Source organism: Colletotrichum abscissum, assembly GCF_030869225.1.
Source record: "Colletotrichum abscissum strain IMI 504890 chromosome Unknown Scaffold_6.1, whole genome shotgun sequence".
Taxonomy (NCBI): domain Eukaryota; kingdom Fungi; phylum Ascomycota; class Sordariomycetes; order Glomerellales; family Glomerellaceae; genus Colletotrichum; species Colletotrichum abscissum.
The window spans coordinates 726,732-752,915 of NW_026850503.1; the positions used below are offsets into that span (position 1 = coordinate 726,732).

General features: G+C 52.6%; 6 protein-coding genes across 6 annotated transcripts; 3 read left to right on the plus strand and 3 right to left on the minus strand.

Moving 5' to 3' along the window:
* Window positions 1–2,074: 2,074 nt before the first annotated feature.
* On the minus strand, window positions 2,075–3,945 carry CABS01_03253 (major facilitator superfamily transporter; the record flags this gene model as incomplete). The annotated part of the gene is made up of 2 exons (XM_060536630.1): window positions 2,075–3,725; window positions 3,770–3,945. 2 exons carry the CDS (start codon window positions 3,943–3,945, stop codon window positions 2,075–2,077), a joined length of 1,827 nt encoding a protein of 608 aa, XP_060392549.1.
* Window positions 3,946–4,199: 254 nt separating this feature from the next.
* Window positions 4,200–4,562, minus strand: CABS01_03254 (uncharacterized protein; the record flags this gene model as incomplete). The annotated part of the gene is made up of 1 exon (XM_060536631.1): window positions 4,200–4,562. One exon carries the CDS (start codon window positions 4,560–4,562, stop codon window positions 4,200–4,202), a length of 363 nt encoding a protein of 120 aa, XP_060392550.1.
* Window positions 4,563–8,247: 3,685 nt separating this feature from the next.
* CABS01_03255 (beta-ketoacyl synthase domain-containing protein) lies at window positions 8,248–15,750 on the plus strand (the record flags this gene model as incomplete). The annotated part of the gene is made up of 11 exons (XM_060536632.1): window positions 8,248–8,418; window positions 8,485–8,541; window positions 8,600–8,687; window positions 8,737–8,802; window positions 8,854–9,056; window positions 9,109–9,349; window positions 9,406–9,755; window positions 9,812–11,310; window positions 11,365–14,267; window positions 14,315–14,934; window positions 14,989–15,750. 11 exons carry the CDS (start codon window positions 8,248–8,250, stop codon window positions 15,748–15,750), a joined length of 6,960 nt encoding a protein of 2,319 aa, XP_060392551.1.
* A 2,336-nt stretch (window positions 15,751–18,086) lies between these two features.
* Window positions 18,087–18,512, plus strand: CABS01_03256 (uncharacterized protein; the record flags this gene model as incomplete). Its single annotated transcript, XM_060536633.1, has 1 exon — window positions 18,087–18,512. One exon carries the CDS (start codon window positions 18,087–18,089, stop codon window positions 18,510–18,512), a length of 426 nt encoding a protein of 141 aa, XP_060392552.1.
* A 567-nt stretch (window positions 18,513–19,079) lies between these two features.
* CABS01_03257 (SNF2 family domain-containing protein) lies at window positions 19,080–22,463 on the plus strand (the record flags this gene model as incomplete). Its single annotated transcript, XM_060536634.1, has 3 exons — window positions 19,080–19,417; window positions 19,513–20,305; window positions 20,355–22,463. Coding segments are annotated over 3 exons (3,240 nt in total), but the record flags the coding sequence as incomplete, so codon positions are not given.
* Window positions 22,464–23,451: 988 nt separating this feature from the next.
* CABS01_03258 (RNA polymerase II mediator complex component SRB4) lies at window positions 23,452–25,592 on the minus strand (the record flags this gene model as incomplete). Its single annotated transcript, XM_060536635.1, has 3 exons — window positions 23,452–24,790; window positions 24,942–25,256; window positions 25,318–25,592. The coding sequence occupies 3 exons, from the start codon at window positions 25,590–25,592 to the stop codon at window positions 23,452–23,454; spliced, it is 1,929 nt and encodes a 642-aa protein (XP_060392554.1).
* Between the last annotated feature and the right edge of the window lie 592 nt (window positions 25,593–26,184).

A 26,184-nucleotide genomic window follows, 5' to 3' on the forward strand; every position in this document is an offset into this window, starting at 1 on the left:
ACATGCAATCTCTAACACGTATGAATGGATATCCGAAAGGGAAAGCTCAGAGTGACTTGGCGAATGAAATTCAAACGCGAAAGGCGATCTTGTGCCCAACCCGGCAACCTCCATCAGCATGAAAATACCAGTATATGCCCTGCTCGCAACGGGTCTGACACGTGTAAGTGCAATGGAGAACCAAGTCAACTGGCTGAGGTGCAAAAAGCAAGCCGACCACCCAACTTCCGCCCAGCTCACCAACGTATACAAGGAAGTAGCCTGTGTACTCTTGCGCATAAATGATCGAAGCAAACCCTTTCCATGACGAGGGAACCGAAGTATCCACCCGTTGGGCGCCGATTGTCGTTCGTTGGTCTCTGCCAACGGCTTTCTTGCGCGCAATTCAATGTGGAGGGCGAGGGGGCATATAATAAGGCACCACTTAACTCGATGAGGACAAGGTGAGAGGAGGAGGAGGGGTCTAGGGAAGACCAGATGAGACGGGGCTCTTGGGCAAAGCTGGCGAGGCTGAGAGGAAGGGTTCGAGCGCTGCACTTTTGGGGAGTTTCGCCTCGTTTTCGTCCTTGGTCCTTTTGTTGGCTGCGTTGGTTCTCCCATTGAGTTCCAGGGATGGGGGGTGTAAGGTGCCACGGTGCGATCTCTGTACATCAAAGCAAAGCAAAGGTGAAGAAGAAGAAAAAAGTGCCATAGCTCGGAAGATGGAGTAATAACGTACTGCGTACACGGAAAGGTAGGTATTTCCAGAGAGAGAGGGGAAAAGTCGCCCCATCTTCAAACCCAATCCCTTTTCCTCTTCTCAAACTTTCAAGTTTGACGCCCTTTTCCGGCCGGCCGTTTCGTTGTCGGCCTAGGAAAAGCCATAGCGTTCGAGGGTGGCAGCCTGAGCCGATCATTACAATTCAAGGGAGACTTTATTCGAATTCTTTTTAAACGGTACTTTAGTTCTGCAAAAAAGGAAAATTGAAAAAAGAGTCAAGCAAATCCAGTCAAGTTTACAACATGAGTAAGGGCAATAAGGGTCGGAAATTTTGAAAATAGTCAGGGTTCGAAACGAACCACTTGTTCGTTCTTCTCATCTCGCAAGCCCTCCGCGACAAAATCCGTGCTCTAGTTACAAGAAATAGGTGTCACACACAGAGACCGCGCGCAGGAACCATTGTCTCGGTTCCAAAATCCCAAATCCCAAATCCCTCCCCTCCCCTTCTCCTTCTATCCGTACATCCCCCAAGTAAGCAACTCACCGAATCAAAGACAACGTCTCAAAACCACTTCTCCTCCCGTCCACGTCCACGTCCACATCCACGCGCCAAACCACCACACACAACCGCCGTCACACTGTTGACACGAGCCATGTCTTGGTCGCCTGAATGGAAAATCAGAAAAAAAAAGCACGAGGCAGAAGGCGAGTTGTGCGCTCTTGTCTGAAGATGAAAGCCCCTCAGTGACTCATATCTCTGATCTCGATGGATGTGGGACAAATGCCGGCTGGTCAGGGAGATGAGTATCAAATTCTTCTATTTTGAAAAAGACCTTATGCGGCGGCGCCGTTGAATTAGTCACTTTTCGATGCTAGATTCGCATCGCGAGACGCACATGCCTCAAAATCTGAACCGGTGGGGACAAGCTGCGTATCTCTTTCCATTAGGCGCATCCACCCGAACCCGCTCATGTCAGATCCATGGAAATGCTACTAATATTTGATGGTATCAATGCAATCAGCCCGCATGACGTATCACAAGAAGCGCGAAAAGAGTATTGATAGTGAACAGTCTGTCTTTTGTCGAAACTTTGAACCGCCTTGAAGGAGGCGAAAACTACTCTACATACACCAGAAAGTTCCTAAACCATGATGCAGTTGGACGCTTGCGACCAAGCCTGTCCGAAATGCTTACGAGAATAAGAGCGCATAGGAGCGCGAAAGCACAATACCTCCCTATTCCTTAGCCGATGCCCCCCCGGTTGACGCCTTGTAACTCCCTGAAAGAAGCAGATCCTGGTTTTCCGATTCCCTGAAATTGGATATTCCCATGAAGCTATATGACCGTGTTGGACAATGCGTTGACCATGAAGTCTAGGCTGTGCGACCGTGGACAGTAGCCGAGGCGGCTGAGTGACCAGAGCGAACACTGGCCATGTCGCTCATCTCGGTGCCGTCGTGGTCGTTGCCTTCTTGCTGCAGGCGTGTCTTATTGGCTTGCTGCGCATGACCTGTGAGAAGGGTGATGGATCTAGGTTCCTTCTCCCAAGTAAAGACGGCGGCGACCACCATTATGGCGCAGGCGGCGATCATGAAGATAGTCTGGTCTCTGAAGGAGTCTGTGTAGACATGCTTGACGAGGTTTCTGAGGTGCGAGTTCCACGCGGAAGATTGGGTTGGAGAGTGGGCCAGAGTCTCGCGTTCAGACGGAGAAAGATGATCACGGAGAATTTCCACGCGCGCGTTGAACATAGCAGTGCAGATGGCGACACCAAGACAACCGCCGAGGGCGCGAGCTTGAGCGAGAATTCCTTGGGCGACGGCGTGTTCCTTAGTCGATTCCGCTTCGACGCCAGAGAGAATGGTCGTGGAGCCAAAGTTGAGGCCGACGCCCAGTCCGAAAACGAGCGTGAATCCGTACGCAGGAGCAAAGTCCGCCTGAGCGTCGACGACCATAAGCATAAGACTGATACCGAGGACTTGCGCAATCGACGCGACAGTCATGACGAGAGCCACCTTGTTCGATTTGGAGTTCACCGCTCCAGCAACGAACGATCCAACTGCGCAGGCTCCAAGCATAGGCAACAGGTACATGCCGGACTGGAGAGGGCTCTTCTGCGCAATCACCTGCATGCGTTCCGGGATAATGACGGTGAGGGCAACATAGGGGAGTCCTGTGAGGAAGGTAACGGCCAAGCCGCACATGAAGGGCCGGCGTCGAGCAAGATGTACCGGAAAGACAGGCTCTTGATGCGAGCACCGCAGATGGTCGATTAAGAGGCAGCGATTTCGGTAAAGGTAGTTCTCGAAGATGCCAAAGATACCCCAGCAAGCCCCAGAGCACACGAACATGACGATGACGGTCCAGTGGTCCCAACCGTAGTATGTGTATCCACCACGCTCGATAGCGACAACCAGAAAGGCCGAGCCAAAGAAGAGAGTGGTCATACCAACCACGTCAAGCTTCTTGAATGCCGTCCAAGAGTAAATCTTGAAGGCCTGTCGGTCTTTGGGGTAGGACAAGACGAGGCAGGCCACAGCGAACACACCGATGGGAATGTTGAGTCCAAAGATCCAGCGCCAAGTAATCTTGGAGACAATGACACCGCCCAAGATGGGGCCCAAAAGGAAAGCCGCGGCGAGAGTGATTCCGATGATGCCGCCCATCAGAGCTGGGTTGTGGGCAGGACCTTGCTCAAGCAGACAGGTCTGGGCGAGGCTGTACAAGCCTGAGCCTCCGACGCCCTGAAAGGCGCGGCCGATGATCAGGAGCTTCATGCTTTTCGCGCCCGCACACAGAGCCGAGAAGATGACGAAGACGGCCCAACTGTAGAAGAGCATGGTTCGGCGACCGTAAATGTCACTGCACTTGGCAATTCCGACAGCGCAGCCCATGTAGGTGAGAAGGTAGGCCAGAAGGACAAAGGAAGCGTGCTGGTGGTCGCCAATCTCCTCAGAGATGGCAATGAGGGAAGTGGCAATGATGGACGTATCGAGAGTAGCGAGGAACAAGCCAACGAGAAGGCTATCTGGTCAGCTGGGTTCGCGAGAACGCTGCAATTCCCTTACCTGAAGACGATCAAGACTCTCTCAATCGTAGGCTGGCGAAGGCTGGCAGCGGGATACTCCGCGCCACGACGGGGAGCAAAATTCGCGACAGCGAAGCCAGCGGTATCGCCCAGAGACGGATTGGGGTAGGAGAGCTGGTCAGCCATCTCGCGACGAGAGGGAGACTGGGCGGCCATTGCTGCGATGATCTTGACAATGGTTGGCGGCGGTTTTTTTGTCGTCAGAGCGGAATAGAGCAAGGTTGACAGTTGTCTTCTCCTCTCAGGGGCAGAAGATGGAAAGACGCCTTCGAATCTTACCGATGGCAATATTCGAAGCTTGATTTTAGCTTGTCTCGAAGAGATATGGCGATGAGGCAAAGGTTTTCTGAAAAGTAGAGGAGAAAGAGAGGGATTGTGTGGGTGTGATATGGGGAGAGAAGGCGTTTGAGTCAAGGAAATCTGGTTGAGGAAGGTTTCTGAGGATACCTGGCTGCTCTCGCCTCAATTGGTATAGGGGCTAGCTTGTCTTCCCTGATGGATAGGGAAAGAGAACCAGTAACAAGACAGTGATCAGCCTTGTACCTGCCTGTCCTGAGGGCCTTTGCAGAGTTGGTCGAGGAAGGTAGACGTGGGCCTTGGCTGGTAATTGAACTGTTGGTTACCTCGACGATGCAACAACAAGGCAGGTGGTGTGAGGAGGAAAGGAACACTTTGAGGGTACGTGTGTGCGTGTGTATGTGTGAACACACATCCCTCTTTGGTGTGAGGACTTGAGCGGCAGCAAGGAACAAACGAGGTAAACAGCTGCCCATCCTCTCCAACTTGGACAGTGGCCGCAACACATAGTTATACTGACCGCAGCTCTTTACCCTCGTGTTGACAGTAGAAGAAGAGCACCAGATGCACCTATCCATGATGCCCGAGACAGTGGTTTTCCTAGAGGCTTGCTCGTCCAGCCTATGCCAGGGTGAAGATGAGATCTTCTCTGACAGTTCCACCTTGGGTAGGCGAAGACACGGACAATGACGGGTGCTGTGCAAGGTAGGACAAACAACTTGAAAGCGTCAAGACTGTGAAGCATAGTTGTGGCAGTTGTTCGCGTGCCCTGTGCCCTGGTCTCGCTCGGCTGTGGTGACGAAAACATCATGTTCCAAGACAAAGGCTTTCTTGCTTGAGAATGGAGGCCGAGGAAAAGCCAGGGGCAAGATGGTGACTGCGCATCCCATCAGAGGGGAGAAGGCAAGCCATTGGTAGGATGTGTCAGGCAAATGTCCCAATTGCTAGTCTCTCAGAAATAGAAGAGCTGCCACTAGGGTGACAGAAACAGGTCCCGTTGTTGTACAAACCCCAGGACTCTTCAGCATTCGAGGCCGTGGTATTTCGTAAATAAGCCACTCAAGTCCCCGACTGGGGTGGGGGAAATTTATATCAAGCAACACGGTTTGACTCTGAGCCGGTGCAACGGAATATCGACTGGCTGTCTCCGGTTGATGCCAGAATCCGACAGTACTACCTTGTGTACATTCAGCTCTGTATTTTCAGAGTAACAAGACGAAAAGAGAGAGGAAATCGCAGCAGGAAAACGAAGTGCCTACCGGATCTGTGTATCCCCGACCGACCTCCCGTCTGCACCACTAGCTCTGCACGCCCCATTTGGGACGTTGTGTTCCCAGATGCCTCGTGGTTGAGTCGCCATCGTCCTACCCACTTGGATAGGAACAGATGCGCAGAGGGCCACCAGCACCCGACTCTGCATTTTCAAATGTTGTGTTCAATCCATCAGTTGAAAAACGCAATGGAAGAAAGGTCGCTCGTTTGAAAGCTTGAGAGCTGCGAAGTGAGGTCATGGGCCACGCTGCTTAGCCGAACAACTTTTGGTCCGGCCCGTGTACGACCTCGCCTGGCATTCCCTCAATGGTTGCTGCAGCGCTGGGCGACAACGTTTTCGGCAGCATATCCTTGTCAAAAACTGGGGGATCTGTAAAGAGAGGCATGTTGAAGCGCTTTGGCCTGCCCAGATGGTGTGTATCACAGATACTAGGGGTCGAACTCCCCTCGTCTTGATTGATGAGGGTTGTACACCTGCTTGTGGAACATCAAGTCGGTCCCAAAATGGTTCGATTGGCCAGACTGGGCAAAATGGTCTCGTTGTGTCAATTTCACTGTCAACTCAGCTCCATTTTGAACTGTCGTACAGGCTTTGAGTGTTTCGTCAATCGAGATGGTGCGGCCTCTCAATGGACATTCCGCCACATGAGATCACATGAGATCCTATGAGATGGTTGGATGTGTGTAGGCATGATCAACTTCAAAAGGGAATGAAAGTAACAATGAGCAGCATGAATGGAGGCGCTCGAGCCATGAAAGATCCCTGACTTCGTGTGTGAAGTCGGAGCGGAAAATATGTTCGGTCCGAGATGCCCTTGGCTGAGCCTCTGAGGTGTGGTATGAACGGGACTGAACTGGACTTCATCCGTGCCTATAGTGGAAACTTGGCAAGCCCATGATACGATAACTGTACCCGGTTGACGTTCTTTTCATTAGGCATAATCTCATACTTAATGTTCCATTTACAAGTCTTCTCAGGCCAATTCCCAGGAGGCGATGTTTATCTATATTTCCCTGTCCTCGTGAACGACGTTTTTGGTCTCATTCTCTGCTATGCTCGATGTTCCCCATTCAACGACGGTGGAAGCCTGGAGCCAACATATCTCAAATGGGTTCCTGCATATGAAAACACGCTACACTTACGACAATGTCGGTCTGACACATTGTAAATATCATCGCCCAGAGATCTGATTTCAACTTCTTTGAGAGGTCGATGAGAGGCCAGTCCGCTCGAGAGACTCTTGGAACGGAGAGCAGCACGAAACTAACATCAAGTTGGCGCCAAGTCTCCGGAACATCGGACCTTCATATGTACGGCCGCGTCGGTGAGTACTGCACAATGTCCTTGGGCGAGCTACACTCCTGTCAATGCCACCAACCTTGTTCGACACGTCAACGTCCCCGCCCAACGAAATGATCAGAAATAACCGGTTAGCTGCTCCATCGTGGTTTGTCAAAGCTCCCCGGTCTTCTCATCGTCGGAAATCAGATCGCTCGGCCTCTTCTAACCAGTCTCATCCGCTTCTCTTTTTTGTACTCGCACCGAGACCGCGCGCCTGGCGATCCAGGCCCTCCTGAGGATTGGGCACCACCACGAGGAAACGGGTCAAATTGACTGTGTTATGCATTTTCTCTGCCCGGGTCATACCGTAAACCCTCCGTACAGCCCCTCAGAGCAGGGCACCATTGGCAATCAGTAGTCGTGGCAAAACGAGCACGAACATCGTGACAGGTTGGCACTGACTCGGGATCTATCTTCTAGCCAAATCTCTTCCACCGGCTGTCCTACAACCATTAACAACCACTGGAGCACACGCCAGCCTGATACTTTATCGATCCAGGGAAGGAATATGTGCTACTCCCGTCATCCCCCCTGCAATGGAGTCGGAGCATCGGTGCTCCTCAAAAGTTCTGTTTGCAACATGCGGTAAAGAGATGGCCCATGAGGGCCATACCAGCGTCCAGCGGAAGGATTCCAGGATCGGTGGTTGTTGTTCTCCTACGTACATAACTTTATGCCATGTTGGAGATGTTCTTGCGGTCCCCTAGGGCTGATTGCATGCCAAAGTGGGCTGCGCCCCATCCCTGTTCTATTTCAAGCAACTAGCTCTATCCTCTTCCCGTCTTCATAGCTTCTCTTGATTTGGCCGTCGGTCTAATTGCAAGAAGCCGTTGATATCCGTGGGCTATGCTTCTGAAGAACCACAATCCAAAGAGGGCCGCATGAGGAGGAGCTGTACCGAATGAAGTTGCCCTTATGATTTTGATACGAAGAGCCAATATCTTCTATGTTAGACGGTATTATGGCTACATTCAAAGGGATGGTTGAAGATTCCCTAAGAAACAAAGACCGTTGATCACAGCGAGTGACATTCATGCAATTACGTTGGAAGTCATATAATACAAAGAGCCATTCCTGCACCAAAGGATTGATGCTGACCGCCAGGTGAAGTTCTAAGCTTCATGCCGTATGCTCCCGCCCCCGCATACGAGTGGAATAAGTGGATGGACTTGGCAGTGCCTCTGGCACCAAAGGCAGCACGATTTCACCTTCAACTCATATTCACATTTGAATATCAAGGCCGGGACCCCCTTGGTCACCCGCCGTCAGCTGTCCGGTGGCAGAAAAGATTTTCAACTACCCAACTTCACCTTCATTCTTCAGAGATTTCTTTCCTTCCCTTTCCATCCTGTTTTCCAGCCGATTGATACCCTTTCCTTCTTCTGTACTCATCGACCCGGTCACAAAGGAGACAGGATCTTGTTGTCTGAGCTGCCCTCGTACAGTCAGATTCTTTTCGCCTTGCGTCTCCCCTCTTACCACCTCGTCTGTCGATACTTCCCATTGAAGACAACACCTTGGTTGCGAAATCCGTTGAGGCGGGCAAGATGGAAGACATTGCCATCGTCGGCATGGCATGCCGCTTCCCAGGCAATGCGACATCTCCGGAGAAGCTTTGGGAGATGTTGATTGCGAAGGAGTCGGCCTGGTCAGAATTCCCCAAGGATCGTCTCAACATCGATGGCTACTATCATCCAAGTGGTGATCGTCAGGGCAGCGTGGGTTCTCATCTCATCTCGTCCAAATTATTTTGTCATATCTTCAGACTGACCTTATTCACCTAGATTTCGTTCCGAGGAGCGCATTTCATCAAGGATGATGTCGCAGCATTTGATGCGTCGGTGAGTCCCCATCAGCGACCTCCGGATGTGGAATGCCACTTTTTCTGACACTCTATAGTTTTTCTCCATCATGGCAGAGGACGCCAAGGCCATTGATCCTCAACAGCGATTCCTACTAGAGGTTTCCTACGAAGCGCTTGAGAACGGTGCGTTGGCCCTTAATCTTTCGAATAGTTCCGTGCTAATCTGATATAGCTGGTCTTCGCATGGAAGACCTGAAAGGCAGTCCGACTGCTGTCTACGTGGGCTCGTTTGTAAAAGGTTCGTTATTACCTCGCTTCTCTCTCACCTTGTCTTACTGATTGGTCCTAGATTATGAACAAATCTGCCTCAGAGATATGGACTGGCAGCCCCAGTATGCCGCCACGGGCACTGGAAATGCCATCATGTCAAACCGCGTGTCCTACACGTACGACTTCAAGGGGCCTAGTATGACGATCGATACTGGCTGTAGTGGAAGTCTTGTTGCAGTTCACCTCGCCGCCCAAGCTCTCCGAGCTGGCGACTGTTCAATGGTATGAATCCTCCATTACCGTCATCTTGGAATTCGCAGGCTAACTTCTCAAGGCCCTCGCTGCCGGTGCTGGTCTTATCTTCACACCCAACACAATGATGCCCATGACTGCACTCAACTTTCTCAGCCCAGATGGAAAATGTTTCGCCTTCGACTCTCGTGCCAATGGTTACGGTCGCGGGGAAGGTATTGGATTCGTTGTCTTGAAGAAGCTCTCGGATGCTGTCCGAGACAATGATACCATTCGAGCTGTCATCCGTGGCACTCACGTAAACCAAGACGGCCTGACCACAGGTGAGTATTCCACGTTGCGAGGAGACTGGGGGACAAAATTCTGACGGTTTTACAAGGCATCACTCTTCCGAGCAAGGAGGCCCAGGTGGCCAACATCCGATCCCTCTACTCCAAGCACGACCTGGACATGAATCAGACGGCTTTTGTCGAGTGTCACGGGACTGGAACCCAGGCTGGCGACTTTCGGGAGCTTAAGGCCATCTCTGAGACTCTGAGTGACGGAAGGTCGATCGAGAACCCAGTGTTTGTAGGCTCTGTGAAGACAAACATTGGTCATCTGGAGGGAGCCGCCGGGGTTGCTGGCCTGATTAAAGGCGTTCTCACTACCGAAAAGGGCCAGATACCCCCAAACATCAACTTCGAGCAAGGGAACCCCAACATCGATTTTGAGAACTGGAAAGTGAAGGTAGGACTTATCCACTCGTACATTGTGCTTCTAATGTATTCTGATGATTATCGCAGGTTCCCACGGATCTGGTCAAGTGGCCTATCCAAGGTGGTCGAAGAATCAGCGTCAATTGCTTTGGCTTTGGTGGAACCAACGCCCATGCCGTCCTCGATGAGCCAGCCGCGTATTTTGCCTCGCGCGGCATCTCCGCCAACCACAATTCTGTGGTCGACAACAGCCAGTCAAACGAAGACAACGGAAACAAAGCGAACCAGGAAGTCTTCTCAACTTCTCAGCTCTTTGTCTTCTCTTCGAACGAGCGTAAGGGCGTATCTCGCTTAATGGACACGCACCTTGACCACATTGAGAAGCTCGCAAATGCTAATCAAAGAGACGCCGATAACTATGCATACACCCTGGGATGTCGCCGCTCGGTGATGGAGTGGAAAGGGTTTGCTGTGGCCAGTTCTTTCGCTAATCTCATCGCGAAGTTGATGGTCAGAGACGAGTGCAGCTTTCTTCGATCTAGCCGTGATTCCAAGCTCAAGATCGGCTTCGTCTTCTGTGGCCAGGGTTCGCAATGGGCTCAGATGGGACGCGAGCTCATGTGCTTTGAAGTTTTCCTACGAAGTCTTGACGCGGCGACCCAGTACCTCAAGACGATAGATAACGACTTCGACCTCACAGAAGAGATCATGCGACCCAAGCCGGAGTCGCGCATTCAAGAGCCTCAGATTTCGCAGCCGGCAACAACAGCAATTCAGGTGGCGCTGGTAGACCTGCTGCGGTCGTGCAATATCACTCCCAGTAGCGTCGTTGGCCACTCATCAGGAGAAATCGCAGCTGCGTACGCGTGCAATGCCATGACCTGCGAAGCGGCTTGGGCATTGGCATACCATCGTGGCCAGAGCGCTGCACTTCTCAAGACTTATGCACCGTTTCTTCAGGGCGCCATGTGTGCCGTCAAGATGACTCGCTATGAAGCCCAAGCTTACCTCCGGAGTCGGCAGAATCCTGGCGATTTGGAGATTGCTTGTATCAACAGTCCAAACTCGATCACAATCTCTGGCGAGCTGGAGGATATTCTACACATGCGAGATGAACTCAAGTCGCGCCGGGTTATTTGCAAGGTGCTCGACGTGGACATCGCCTACCACTCGAGGCAGATGAACATGGTTCAAGAGGACTATCTGGAGCGCATCAAGTCTATCCGACCCAAAGACCCCACTGGCAACATCCCTTTCTTTTCTTCCGTACGAGGCATGACGTATCCGCATGCTCTTCTCGGGAAACTGTATTGGGCCGAGAACCTGGTTAAGCCGGTGCAATTCGTTTCCGCGGTCAAGACTATGATGGACTCTCAGAACAGACCGGATCTCTTGGTCGAGCTGAGTCCCCACGCGACGCTGGCATCGGCACTCTCCGAGATCATGGCCGAGCTCAGCCCTAGCAGCCAGCCGACGTATTTGTCGCTCATGCAGCGCGAGAAGGATTCCGCAACCACAATGCTCCAGGCGATTGGAGAGCTTTGGGCTCGCGGATACCCCGTTGACATGCTTCAGGTCATTTCTAAGTAAGCAACTTTCTTCTTTGTACTTTGTCTACCTTACTCACAATTTCTTACTAGGGGCTCTGGTAATCCTACGTTCAAGACGCTTGTCGATCTACCATCCTATCCCTGGAATCATTCCAAGACCTTCTGGCACGAGTCACACACTTGCACCGAGCATCGCTTCCGGAACTTTGGCCGCCAAGATCTCATCGGATCTCCTTCTCCAGATGCCACCACCTTCGAGCCGCGCTGGAGAGGTTTCTTCCGCATCTCTGAGAACCCTTGGATCCAGGATCATCGAGTCCAGAAGACGATCGTGTACCCGGCGGCAGGCATGGTCACCATGGCTCTCGAAGCCGCAAGCCAGCTTTCTCATAGCATGACGGATGTTTTGGGATTTCACTTGACTGGTCTGACTATCGAGAGAGCTATGATCATTCCTTCTACAGCTTACGGTCTCGAGTACTCGCTCAATCTGAAGCAGTGCTCTGCCAACCTTGAGTCTGAACCGGTGTGGGAGTTTTCCATCTACTCAAAGCAAGAAAATGGCCCATGGATTCGACATGCGGACGGATGCATCAAGATTCGACAAAAGGCTGGGGGTATTCCGTCATCCACTACCGGGAACGAGGCCATATTCAAGAAGATCCAAGGTCAATGCACCATGACCATGCCTCCGCGACAGCTATACGAGATCCTGGATATCGTCGGTCTCAACTACGGGCCCTGTTTTCAAAACGTGACGTCCATATCAACTCATCAGAACTCATGTATCAGCAAGATTCGCATTCCCGATACGAAGTCAAAGATGCCGGCAAACTTTGAGTATCCTCACATTATTCATCCCGCCACGTTGGATGCTATGTTCCAGACTCTCTTCGCCATCGATAGCAAGCCGATGGTTCCTTCATCTGTTGAAAGCATCTTCGTCTCTGCAAACACGCCTCATGGCACCGGCTTCGAGTTCACCGGTTTCGCTACGGCCGAGAGACACGGTCTCCGCGACGCCACTGGCTCAATTGTGATGGTGGCTGATGTCAGTGACTGGGAGACACCGTCTATCATTGTTGACGGCTTGCACTTCACTGCCTTGTCGGCACCTTCAATCGAAGATGGTGGCTTCATTCCTAATCATCGCAACCTCTGTTCTAGTATCGTATGGAAAGAGGACTACACCACGACGATGTACGCAGACTTCACCCACATGCTAGAGCTGATGGCGCACAAGTACCCATCTCTGTCTGTTCTTCATTGTGGTGGAGATGAGCAGATGGCTAGACATGTTCTGGAGACGCTCTTGGAAGGCGACAGGCTTCTTTTGTCCCGCCTCACCATCACCGATGTCGCTACGCTGTCTACTACACAGAAGATCTTTGAAGGATCACCGGCTGTCAAAGTCTTGGAGCACCGCGATTGGGAAGCTGTCAAGAGACATTCTGCTCGCTATAATCTTATTATCGCAGCCAGGAACTCAAGCATCGATATGATCGAAGCAAGTCAGCTCCTGCTGCACGATGGACTTTTGCTCAATGAGGTCTCGCCTCCAATGACCCCGACCACTACGGACTCCATGTCCGGATTCCAGCAGCTTTCAGATGAGCTTGCCTCGCTCCAGGTCTCTTTCGAGCCCGATTCGGACGATGTCATTCGCTGCGACATGCTAGACCAGCATTTCGAGGTTCATCTCTTTGCCGACGCGTTGGACCCCGTTTCATCGCCCGAAGTCGTCCTTGTCTTGCCCGACACAGCCGACGCGGCTCTCAATGGCTTTGTCTTGTCTTTCAATAACCTATTGTGCGACAAAGGGTTCAAAGTGAGCGCTGGCCCCTTATATGAAGTCGACTCAGCTGGCAAGATCTGCATCGCGCTTCTCGAAGTGTGCGAGTCTTTTGTATATAACTGGACGGCCGAGCAATTCAGTGACTTCCGCAATATTCAAAACACAGCCAAGAGCCTCCTGTGGATCACCCGTGGCGCCAACAGATGTTCTACCATTCCCCAGAACGCTCCTGTCATTGCGCTTGCACGCACGATCTTGTCCGAGGATCCGCAAAAGACGATTGTTACTCTCGACTTGGCCGAGTCTACTCAGCTTACTTCGTCTACCCTCCCAAAGACTGTGTGGTCTGTCCTTGCTTCAATGTTGGCTGGATCAGCGGAGGCTGAGTTCGCGGAAGAAGGAGGCGATCTGTACATCCCCAGATTGATGCCCCAGGAAGAGCTCAACAGAATGATCGAAAACGACTCTCATTTCGAGGTTGTCCAGAAGCCCATCTTTGACCATTCAACAATCAGGGAGAGTTACAATATGACGTTTTCTGAGCCAGCAATTTCGAATGATAACTTCCACTTCGTCAAGACCTCGTATCCTACAAAGCTCGGCCCTCAGGAAGTCGAAATCCAGACCCTCAGCGCGGCCTTGCATCTCTCTGATCTCCACACCGCCATGGGCCGGACTGATGATAACATCCTGGGCATCGATGTTTTGGGAATCGTCAGCAAAGTCGGTCGCGATGTGAGGGACATTTGCTGCGGAGAACAGGTCGTAGCACTTGTTCCCGGCGCTTTCAAGACGGTTCACCGAGTCCACCAGGGCTTCGTCAAGCCCGCGCCGCCACCGTTCGAATGTTGCCAGTACACTCCAAGTACTCTCATCGCTGCGTTCTATGCAATTTTAGGCGTCGGTAAACTTTCAAAGAAGAAGACGTTGCTGGTCCACGCTGCGGCAAGTTCTTACGGTCAAGCTGCAATTCGCATTGCCACCCTGATCGGTGCCGAGGTTTTTGCGACGGTCCTGGGAAGCGACTCTGATGCCCAGCGTGAAACTCTCATCAAAGCTCACTCCATTCCAGATGACCACATTTTCGACGCTAATGGAGAGTCTTTCGTTGCCGATGTTCTCCGATTCGGAAAGGTTAACATTGTCTACAACCCCACCCAGGAGCACACTGCCATCAATTTCAAATGTGTCAAGTCATGTAAGTCTTCAAGTATTCTTACCTGGTGCGAAGCTAACATTACATAGCCGGCTGCATTTTCCAGCTCTCCGACAAAACGGGCAAGGCTGTCAGAGGTCCTGTTGCTACTTCCACGATGTTCATGCGTTTCGACGTTGCCACCATGATGAAGGATGACCCTGACCTCATCATGGAGTTCTTCACCATGGTAGATCGCTTTGCATTTGACTACTTGCGCAAGAGCTCGAGCCTCCAGTGCCACCCGGTCCACCGCTTCCCCATGTCCAACCTTGAAGGAGCTTTCAAGCAGATTGACAAAGGACCTTACCACGGTCTTGTCACCATGACGGCCGACCGCGATACCCTCGTCCCTGTGGCCACAGAGACGCAAATCAAGCCGCTTGACGATGTCATCGACCCGAAAGGCACATATGTTCTCGCTGGTGGTCTGGGAGGCTTAGGAAGGAGCATAGCGAAGCTGCTTGCCGACAAAGGTGCGAAGAAGCTGGTGTTCTTATCAAGATCTGGCGGCAATCGGGATGCCCAGGATTTCCTTCATCGTCTCAGCAAGTCAGGCGTCCAAGCAACAGCAATTGCGGTAGACATCACAAATCTTCAGGCACTCAAGGCACTCGCCCCGACTCTTGGCAAGATCTCTGGCGTTGTTCAGTGCGCTGCGGTCATTCAGGTCAGGATCCTCACCCCTTTGGCTCGTATTTTACCATAGACTAACAGACAGCAGGATGCTCTATTCGAGAAGATGAGCTTTGGAGACTGGCACACCGCCTTCGCTCCCAAGGCAATCGGTGCCATCAACCTTGCAGACGTCTTCGGCCGAAACCCTCAGCCCAGCCCCTCGACCCCGGCTGCCGCCCCTTGGTTCCTCTTCCTCTCGAGTGCCTCGGGAATCATCGGTAACCGGGGCCAAGCAAACTACGCGGCGGCCAACGCCGTTCAAGACGCCCTCGCTCAGGCTCTCCCTCGCGCAGTCTCCCTGGCCCTCGGTCCGGTCCTCCAGGCCGGGATGCTGGTGGAGGACGAGGAGACCCTGGGGAAGCTCCGCGGTGCTGGGTTCTACGGAATCCGGCACCAAGACTTCCTGACGATGGTGGAACGGGCCATCACGGGGGAGGTCACCCCCGGCGTCCAGACGAGGCCGCAAATCGTCTCGGGCGTCGGCACCGGTGGCCTCATTCGCCAGAACGACCCCGGCGACCCCTTTTGGTCGCGCACGGCGCTCTATTCGTATTTGAATATGGTCGACGTGCCGATCTACTCTCCGGAGGGGGATCGTGATGATGGCGGCGTCTCCAGCGGCGAGGCTGACGTCAAGAAGATGCTCGCCGTCTGCTCCGGGGCGGAGGAGGCTGCGGTCATCATCTGCACCGGCCTGGTGCAGTTGATGGCCAAGGCCATGTCCCTTCTCCCGGAGGAGATTGATCCGGAGCGGGCGCCCAGCGCGTACGGCGTCGACTCCCTTGTTGCTGTAGGCGTGCGGAACTAGATTTTCCGCAACGCCGGGGGAGTCGATGTCTCCGTTTTCGAGATCCTCGGGGAGACGTCCGTTCGGGGCCTAGCTGGTGTCGTTGCCAGCAAGGGCAAGTGGTGAAGGGGAAGGAGGGGGCCAAGTTCCCTAAGAAGACTGGGGTGTTTGTGTGTGTGGCTGTCCGTACGAGACGAAAAGGAGCAGAGTGAGGTGGTCCAATCCAGTCGTACAATGGGGGCGTGGTTGTCCGTGTGTGAATGAGAGGATACAAATGGGCGGGATGGTGTGTTTCGTAGGAGGGACCAGATAGATCAACGCTTTAGAGGTTTCTGGGGCGGCTTCTCGTTTCTAATCAACAATTGACTGTTCTGTAATTATGCAAATGACCAGGCGGAAAGTAACCGTGTCCCTAGTTTTCAAAGGTATCACAGTAAGAGGAAACTCCCAAGTGCTTGTAGTAAAGAGTAGTCCTATCCCAGCTGCTGAAAATGAGCCAAACGTACCCTGGTTTCGATGAGTGAGCAAGACACGAGACGCCGATGAGTGAGTATCTCGAGTAAATTTCTTCTCCTATCTTCATTGAGTTTGAAAATCAGGTTGTGAGGTGTAGGCAGTAAGATAGCTATGGTATGTCTTGTAAGGTGGCAAGAACAATCTAAACCACAGCTTTATGACAATACTCAGCACACGGGCGGCAGTTTACATTCAACATTATGACCGCCTGATTGAGGAGAGGCGGTAAAGAGTCCTTTCATGAAAGCAAATGAATTCTTGCTGCGTCTTTCGAAACGTAGTCATATATCCAATGGTAAATTTAAGGCTTGCTTACTTAGTGCGCATGCCGAAAGCCTGGCTGGGCAAAGTTGCAAGGCAGGATTTGGGCCAGACATATGCCCTGGCCTCTAGACTGACTATAAGGCATCTTGAGTAGGCATGCAGGCCAATAGCACGAGAGTCGTGAAGCAAATTACACGATGAAAGATTCGATGAATACAATGCGACGGTGTGGTAAAACAGCGGGGAGCAAACCAAAGGCCTGTGCCTTATGCGAGCCTAATGAGTCAACAAATAAGTGCAATGAGCAGATGAGAGGCGGTTGCAGCCTGGGGCTGACTGCAGGTATCCGTGTCACCGAGACATGTTTGAGTGAGGTCAAGAGTCGAAGAGCTTGAGTAGTGGCATTGGCTATAATTCAGGAGCCTCAGTGACTACTTGGACCACGTGTAAAGTTATCTTAATGGGAAGGGGAACATTCCTCAAAGAAGGCTACCGTACCTAGTCCTCGAGTGTTAGCCTAAAGAGCCTCAACGTCAGGTCTCATCTTTTGTGAAGTACCCCAGACACATGTGGTCAACTGGTGGGCACACTGATAAGCTGCCTTGTTTAGACCGGTGAATCCAGACATTGTACTTAGACCAATACACCAGAGGGCGATGCAATAGGTAAACACACACCGAAATACTGGAATGGGGCTCTCGAGGCAGTCATGGTAGGATTGGTGGAAGGGAAAAGTGCAATAATTGCATACCTGAGTATGCATGCGTGGGCCAGAAATTTGGACCCTTGAAAACACTTTGGCATCGTACTTTCCCCAAGAGGCAAACGCATCCATTTATTGGGGGGGAGTCGGTCGCACACTCGGTACGTACCTGCCCTGTTGGTTCCTCAAAGTACACTGTTAATTCAGTCAACAACTGCCACAGTGCCTCGATGTCCATTCCGCGCTCCAATTAACGCGTCGCGCTATTCCAAGTGACGGACATGACATCAAATACTTTGGAGGAAGCTGCGATAAGATAAGGAAATCACCACTGCAAGCAGGACCGAGAGTCTACCTTGCCTCTGCCTAAAGGTACCATCTCGTTGCGCCTGGATGATAAATATTGCCGACCTCATGCTTGACCTACATCGCTCTCGCTCAGCAGATCAACCAGTGATCAATAAGTGGCCAAACAAAGACTGAGAAGGCAGCGACGCCTTTAGTCCTTGCTCACAGTCCTTGGGGCCGAATTAATTGTCGCTCTTTCAGTCTCTGTGGCAACGATCTTTCCATTTCCATTTCCATCACAACTCACTTCACTCTGCCGACAGAGACCGATTTCTTCTAGACGACAGCACGCGGTACTTCTACCACTTCGGCTCCCGACCCATCTCCGACAGCCTGCTGCAGCACAACATAAATCTCTCCAGTGCCCAGCAAATGTTGCAGCACCGCGCCACACACCTTTTGACCTCGTCGCCTGCAGCTCGCCTCATTTGAGCGAGGAAAGGGAACCTTCGCCCCGCCACCGCCGTCTTGCCCAGCATCCCACCGACCGACCGACACTCACACTGCGTTTGCGTAGCCAACAAATATGGACGACGACCCGGCTGCCACCCAGGCCCGGGACAAGGAGGCACTTAGGAACCTCGCCAACGAACTCCTGGACCTCGAGGGTGAACGAGACTTTCGACAAGCCATCGCCGAATCTCTCGCCGACGGGAACCCGCGAGACTACGAGAAGGCTCTCCGAGAATACGAATCGGCTGCGAAAACGATTGATAGCAAGACACTCGAGAAGCAGCGACTGGAACAGCGGATTCGGGCGGCCAAGAACTCTGCGCGCCAGTCAACGAGAGACGCTACATTCGGAGAAGACGCAAACATGAGAGCGGCTAGGGACCGCTGGGGAGTTGGTACGTGGATATTTTTATTTTGCCGTTACTGCGAAGCCTATCCAAACTGCCCAAGTTTTTCACTTGCGACTTATCCCGATTTCGGCCCCAACTTCTTCAAGTGAAGAAGTCAGCCATAGTACAAAAGCGATTAGCATGCCAGAGGTGGAAGGCCGACCGGAAGTCTGGCCTGTCTATCCATCATTTCATGGTCATGACAAGCGTGTTGGCCGATGAGAATGACAGCCTCAGGCTTGCTAAGGTGGTTTGAAAAACCTTGTGTTTTTCAAGCTACTTGATCGAAATGCGAAGAAGTAACGAAAACGTGGAGCTCTCATATCTATGACTGTCCGAGATCTGGGGGCATAAGGCAGGCAGTGTTCTCAGCGCCGCTCCTGCCTTCCCGAAAACCCCCAGTCTTGCCTTACTCCTGCCTAGTCGACGCCTTCCTCTTCCTCCTACGCCTTCCACAGGCTCACATCATAAATAACCTGGGCCTTTCATATTTCACCCATTCCTCACCCAACTCTCTACACTGGCCTGAGCTCCATCAAGACCCCCCGCCTTCAGAATACCTGTCTATTATTGATCTTGTCATTACCGTCTGGCCCATCCCAGACAACCCCTCACACCTATCCACGATCGAACATGATTTCGATCTAGCCGTATTTCAGCCTACCTGATTTATCAGTACCTTGGTCACGTGGAACACTGATAAAAACCTCTGTGAAACTGACACTCTTCCAGCCAACGTCCCCTACAGACCATCTCCCGGGTCCCAAAACGCCTCTCAGGAACCTTCGAAAAACGCATACGCCATGCCTAACTCGGGTTCCGCTCTTGCCGGCTCGGCTTCCTGGAACCCTTTTGAACCGCCTGTGCCCAATCTAGGTAGTTCGACAAGTCATATCAGTCCGTTCAACAAGAAGAGAGCATTTGGTTCCGGATATGAGTCTCTTGGCCAGGCCAACTCAGGCCGGAACAAGTCTCAGCGCATAGATGATTCGTCTCAAGTCATCGACCTTACTGGGTAAGTACAAAATATGTTCCACTGCTGGGTTGAGCTTAGGTCTGGGCGGCAAATGACTCTTCGTTTTCTGATGCAAGGACTAACAAATTTGGTAGGGACGATGATGATATACACACATCGTTCATGTCGCGCTCAAAGCAAGCGGAGGCACAGGAACGAGGTCGTAGAATGGCCTCAATGGTACGCACTCCTCGCAGTTTCTCTCAGGCCAATTCATACGACGCCAGGCCTCCTTATCCTCCTCCTGTGGTCCGCCATCCCCCAGGCGCATATGGCACTGGATATGCCAATGGGCTCAATCCCAGCATTGGCATTCCCCAGGGATATGCCAGCGCGAGCTCATCTTCGAGTATGGCTTCAACCCCTGGCGGAGATTTTATGCCCCGGATGCCGGGTTCTTACATCGACGAGGACGACATGAACCTTGGCTTCACGCCGGCTAGCCAGATGATGAACCGTCAGCTAGCCAATCGGAATGGATATCCTTTCGGCAACAGATCTTCTCTCAGCACCTCTGATGTGATCAATAGAGCTAACAACTACAACTTCATGGACCTTACCGACGGCTCCGGAAACCCGCTGGATGCTCGCGTTGTCTCCTTGATGGAGGACATTAACAATGACCCTCGCAGATCCAAAGAGGAAGTGGAGGCACTTCTGCGGAATGTGCACGCCGGCATGGACATCCCCGAAGAAGATCGGGAGGGAACTCCTGAAGCCATGAGATACCCTCTTTATGCGCACCAGAGAGTTGCGTTGACATGGATGAAGCGCCAAGAGAAGGGCACTAACAAGGGAGGTATTCTGGCCGATGACATGGGCCTGGGAAAGACGATTTCTGTTCTGTCCCTCATGGTGTCACAAAAGTCGACCAAACCAACATGCAAGGTAGGATTGCTCCCATTCAATTTCATACGGTGCTAACACTCCCTGACAGACCACTTTGATTGTGGCCCCGTTATCCCTGATTCGACAGTGGGAAGATGAGATCAAGAAGAAGCTCAAGAGTGGCCCGCCTCATGCCTTGACGGTATACATCCATCACAGCACTCAAAAGACGAAAGCCCAAGAGTTGATGAAGTACGATGTCGTCCTGACCACCTATGGGACCCTCGTCTCGGACAGGAAGAAGTATGCTGCTTGGCTCAAGGACTTGGATGGACGTCCTGCGTTGACCAAGACCGACCCCAACTTGGCAAGCTCTGTCTCCCTGTTCCATCCAGACTACTCGAAGTTTTATCGCATCGTTCTGGACGAAAGCCAACAGATCAAGAATCACAAGGCGCAGGCGGCTGGGGCCGCTTCCCACCTGCAAAGCGAGCATCGTTGGTGCCTATCCGGTACACCGATGATGAACGGCGTCGACGAGCTCTATTCCCTCTACAGATTCCTGAGAATCAAGCCATACAGCGACTGGTCTAAGTTCCGCGGCGCCTTTGGAGTGCTCTTCGGGAAGAAAGGTGACCCTCAGGCCCAAGCGATGAGAAACTTGCAAGTTCTCCTCAAGGCGACTCTCTTACGCCGGACCAAGACCTCGCAAATTGATGGAAAGCCCATTTTGCAACTTCCGGAGAAAACCGAGGAGGTGGTTTACGCAGAGTTGGACGAGGATGAGCGCAAGTTCTACACTGATCTAGAGACCAAGTCGCAGGTGCAGATCAACAAGTACCTGCGAAAGGGTACTCTCGGCAAGCACTATTCTCATGTATTGGTGTTACTTCTCCGCCTTCGTCAGACTTGCTGTCACCCACATTTACTTCTTGAAGCAGACGATGCAGTGCCTGAAGTCGATGACGATATGCTCAGTCGCGTCAGAACTTTATCTAGAGCGGTTGTTCAACGCCTCACTGAGAAGTCTCGCGCTCTCGAGAGTGCTGACGCCATCAATGAGGGCTTTGAGTGCCCAATTTGCTACGACATGATGCCCGACCCGACTATTCCACTACCCTGCGGGCACGAACTCTGTGCGGGATGTCTCAAGCAGCACGTTGACAACGCTAGGCGTGAGAACATTAGAAATGGCGAAGACGAAGGCCAGGTCAAGTGCGCTGTCTGCAGAGGCACGTTAGACCCGACGAACATAATCACCTTTTCAGCTTTCAAGAAGGTCTACATGCCTGATGAAGCTGCTAGCGGAAGCTCTGAGGATGAAGAGTCTGAAGGCTCCGTTTGGAGTAGCGATGATGATGAGGAAGAAGAAGAGGAGCAAGACGATGCCGATGCAGATGACGCCGACAAGAACGGCGATCTCAAAGGCTTCGTCGTTCCTGATGCTTACGCTAACATTAGTGATGATGAGGACGAGCTGTCAGGGTCTCCAGCGCCAAAGCCCAAGGCGACCGAGCCCAAGAAGAGGAAGTCAAAGGGCAAAATGAAGGCTGCAAAGTCTTCAAGTAAGGAGTCGAAGAAGAGACTGAAGAAGATTAAGGGCAGCCAGTTGGCAACGCTTCGAAAGAATGCCAAGAAGAATGCTGGTGCCTGGCAGGACTACACAAAGTACCTGAGTCACCATTGGCTTGCTTCATCCAAGACGAGAGCTTGTGTGGAACTTCTCAAGAAGATTCAGGAGACAGGCGAGAAGACAATCATTTTCTCCCAGTGGACTATGCTGCTGGATCTTTTGCAGGTCGCGATCAGAAAGCAAGGTCTAAACATCAAGCATTGCCGCTACACAGGAGAGATGTCGATGGCGCAGCGTGATGACACTGCTTTCACTTTCTCGAACGACCCGAGCATGAAGGTCATGATGGTGTCGCTGCGCGCCGGAAACGCTGGTCTCAACCTCGTCGCGGCTTCGCAGGTCATCATTATGGATCCTTTCTGGAATCCGTACATTGAGATGCAAGCCGTTGATAGAGCTCACCGCATTGGCCAGCAAAAGCCTGTGAAGGTGCACCGAATTCTGACTCAACAAACGGTTGAAGATCGTATCGTCCAGCTTCAGGAGAAGAAAAGGGCGACGGTGGATGCAGCTTTGGACGAGCGTGAGGGTGCGAAGTTGGCTGGCCTCAGCATGACTGAACTGCGTTTTCTTTTCAATCTTTGAGAGAGGATTGACCGATCTACATTCGATTTCACAATCCAGTTCCCAGTCTCGTTTGTGGAGGTTCACAACACAATCTCTGACTATCTGGATCGGAAGTCAATTTCTTCTGTGACTTTTTTGCACCAGATCTCGTTCTTTCTACGAGGCGGAGGAGGCATTTTTCTAATCAATGGTCTTGGGGGAGGTATTACGAATCGTTTACGACTGGCATTTTATTGCATCCGCATCACTACGGTGAACAGGAAACAAGGGAAGGGGGAAAGTATACCCATGACGAAGACATGGGCACAGAAGATAGGCTTCACAGCCAACACCACGGAAATGTGACTAGGATGGGAAAGGGGGGGGGGGGGGGAGATATTTCCTCCGGTCACCTCATCTTCTTTTTCTTTTCTTTTGTTGTCACAAATCCCATGAGGCGTCTAGGGTACAGGTACAGGGCCAGGGCTAGGCTCAGGACGATACAGCTGCCTTTCGGTATGCGAAATTCGTTCACGGAAACAGAGAAGGATCGCTAGATCGACAGAGATCACCAATACTATTGCTCATCATGAATTATGTGTGGCCCTGCAATAAATATGTGCGTGATGTATCCAGGCTGGTATCAACGGTCCCGTTGATCAACGACACGGGGTCGCTCATCAGTTGTGAAGGCTAGCCCAGTAATAAGGCTGGCAGAAGTAGAGAAGCATCCTGATAATTATCGAGTATGTTGTAAACGACTGTTGTTATTGATGATAGCGGGCAGAGCTGACCACCCTACCTTGGCCTCGTTACCACCATGCATCCTTTAGCTAACTAACCCTCCTGGCATGGATAGATGACGAGACTACTAGAAACACCGGGCAATATAGTTCCGTCGAGAAATGAGCCTCCCCAATGATCCCGAAGCACGAAGAGGCGCTTCTCATTCGCTTCATTCGTTCTTTTCGCTGTTGAAGAACCAAGCCTTGACCTCCTCCCTACATAGGCGGACCAGGGTAGTCTCCTAAACCTCTCTGGACTGGACAACAGCGGCGACGATGTCACTGACGTGAGGCTGCGACGACGATAACGACGGGTCGCCACCAGCCGCCCAAGACCAGCGCTGCAGGAGAGGCTTATCTCCCGCGCGCCAGGCGGCGCCAATCTGCAGCGTTGGCCGGCTCTCGGGGCCGCTGTTGAGGATATCGAAGCGGATCTCGCGCGTTTCCGTGTCGATGTCGCGGATGGCGGTACCGCGGACGGACTTGATCCACTCCGCCGGGGCGGGTTCCGAAGGGGGCGTAGACGGGTTGGACGGCTGCTGCGGCGGGGGGATAAGGGACATTGCATGGTCTGTGAGTGCGTGGGCCGCTGCGTTTGTGATGTAGAGCTGGACGGAGGCGATGTCTGGGTACGGGTCGCGAGAGGGAGGGTAGGAGGATTGCAGGGTGTTTGGCGGCGGCGCGGGTGGTTGCTCGCCGTTTGACGGTTCGCTTCCTGTTGCTGCTGTCGCTGCTGCAACGTTGGGAAGAAGTTGGAGTTGGAATTGTGTTGTTGTCAGTGGGAGAAGGAATGTGCGGCCGCGGATCTGGAGGCGAGAGGTCGGGGTCAGGGTCAGCTCGATCTGGAAGTCTGCCGGGGATGTGAGCATGTTTGTGAGTGCTTGTGAGGCGTTGGGCCGGTTGGAGGCACCGCCCGACGTGTTTTTCAGCTCGGCCGTCGGGAAGGGAGGGGTGTTGAGGGTGAAGGAGGCGGCGTCGACGCCGGCTTGTCGTAGCACGCGGGTGAGGTCGCCGGCGAAACTGGTGACTTGCTCGACGGAGCGGTCGTAGAGAATCTTGGCGATGATGGGTCTGAGGAGGTGATACTGGTTTTGTGTTTGGTTTCGACGTTGGTGAGGGGGCGTTGGCCGCAGTCGTTGTAGCTCGTTTAGGCGATGAGCGTGGCTGAGGAGGATGTGTAGACCGAGATGTGTTGCTTCGGCAAGGACGTTGTCGGGCGATGCGCCGACGGTGGCGGCGCTATCCTCCAGAGTTTCGAGCTCCAGCGTCAAACTTGGTCCTGAGCTGGGGTGGAAGTTGATGGAGTTGTTATCCGCGCGGACCCCGTAAGAGGCGAGGGAGTGTGCTTCACGATGAAGCTCATGCCAGAGCTCTTGTGCAAAGATGGTATTGCGGGCTTCGAGGACGCGATCTGGTAGCAAGGCCGAGTCCGGTACGGAGGCCCCAACAGCAAGACGGCCGCTCGGCTCGCCCGATCTGCTTACGGTGATGGCGAGGCGTTGACAGCCGGAACCGACGCGGCCGTGCTGGAGAAGCGCCGAGCCGTCATCTCCGCGTCGCAATGGCGCGAGACTGCTATTCCTGAATTCAGGTGATGCTATGCATGGTCAGCTTTGTCCGATACTCGAGGAGGGAACGGAGTCACCTGCCTTCTGAGAATCCGAATCTGACGCCAAGGGTATGTCGTTCCGCAGGCAGCCTGCACATAGACCATCCCGCCTGGTGTACTGACAGCACCTCGCCCCAATACTTTGCTTCACGCTCCACTTCCCTGCTCAAGTGGGTTGCCGCTTTGTCGGCCGACTCCTTTGTCTTTTCGATGTCGAGCAAAGCCAAACCCAGAGACACGTCGCGGTTGTCCTTTGCCTTCTCGGCATCCCTTTGCTTCTGTTCTTCGTTGTCTTCGCGCTTCGCAATACCGAGGGTTCCTATGCCGGTCCAGTCGCGCAATTGCTGAGAGAGTGTGACACCTGCCTGAGCAGGGCTTTCTTTCGAGAGTAATAATGAGACGAAGTCGAGAGTCATTAAAGCCGCGTTTTGCGCGGTACTGACGACGCACTGTTAGCCAAGAATTTCCGGGGAAATGACGTTTCTCTAGGAGTACCAACTCAATATTCCTCAGCACTTCCATCCTCGCGGCGCCGGCATCTGGTGGTTCCTCGTCCTCCTCGTCTCCCTCGGCCATTGTCGTGTCTTCCTCCTTCACCTCGCCGACGCCATTTTTCTTGTTCTCGACCTCCTCCTTTAGACTTTCCTCGGTGACGTTTCGGAAGCCACGCTCCGCCTGTACGCGGGCAATGAACTCGCCGAGGCTCTTTGGTTTGCGATCGCCTGTGGGTACGGGGTGGAGGGAAGAGAAGGGCATGGAGCTGCCCGACGCCATGGCGGGCAATTCGGGGTCGCGCGTCGATCTTGAATGGGTGTATTCAGAGATTCGAAGGCTGTGGAATCAGGAAACTATAATGCGCAGGACGGCTGCATGGCGTGGAAGGGAATTTGCGTCGCGAATGGTGGTAAGGCTGTAGTGCGAGGCTGGTGGTTGAATGAGAGCAAGAGCTATGGATTGGTTGGAGCCACCGAGCCGGTCTAAGCTCCACCGAGCATCCAAAGGGTGCGCATTTTCGGTGAAGCTACCAACTCACCGAGCATGACCGAGTTTAACTCACTGCTAGTTAACCGCGTCGGCCACACATCTCGAATTTAAATCACACTCACAGAAAAAAAATCCATAGTCTCCTGATTCAGCTACAAATTACACTTAGTGGGATGCGCCAAGATCTAAGGTGCCTGATGTCATCGCATAGGCTTGCGAGCAGTCATGAGAATACTCGTTATCATCGTTTGGTCTAAGAGAGAACTGATCGGACAAAGGGACCTCGGAATCTCATGGCAGATTCATTGCAAAGTAACTAGTCTGTAGGTATACGACGGGAAGATCGGAAGCAGGTCATCTCGGCATTGGTGCGCGACCGTGG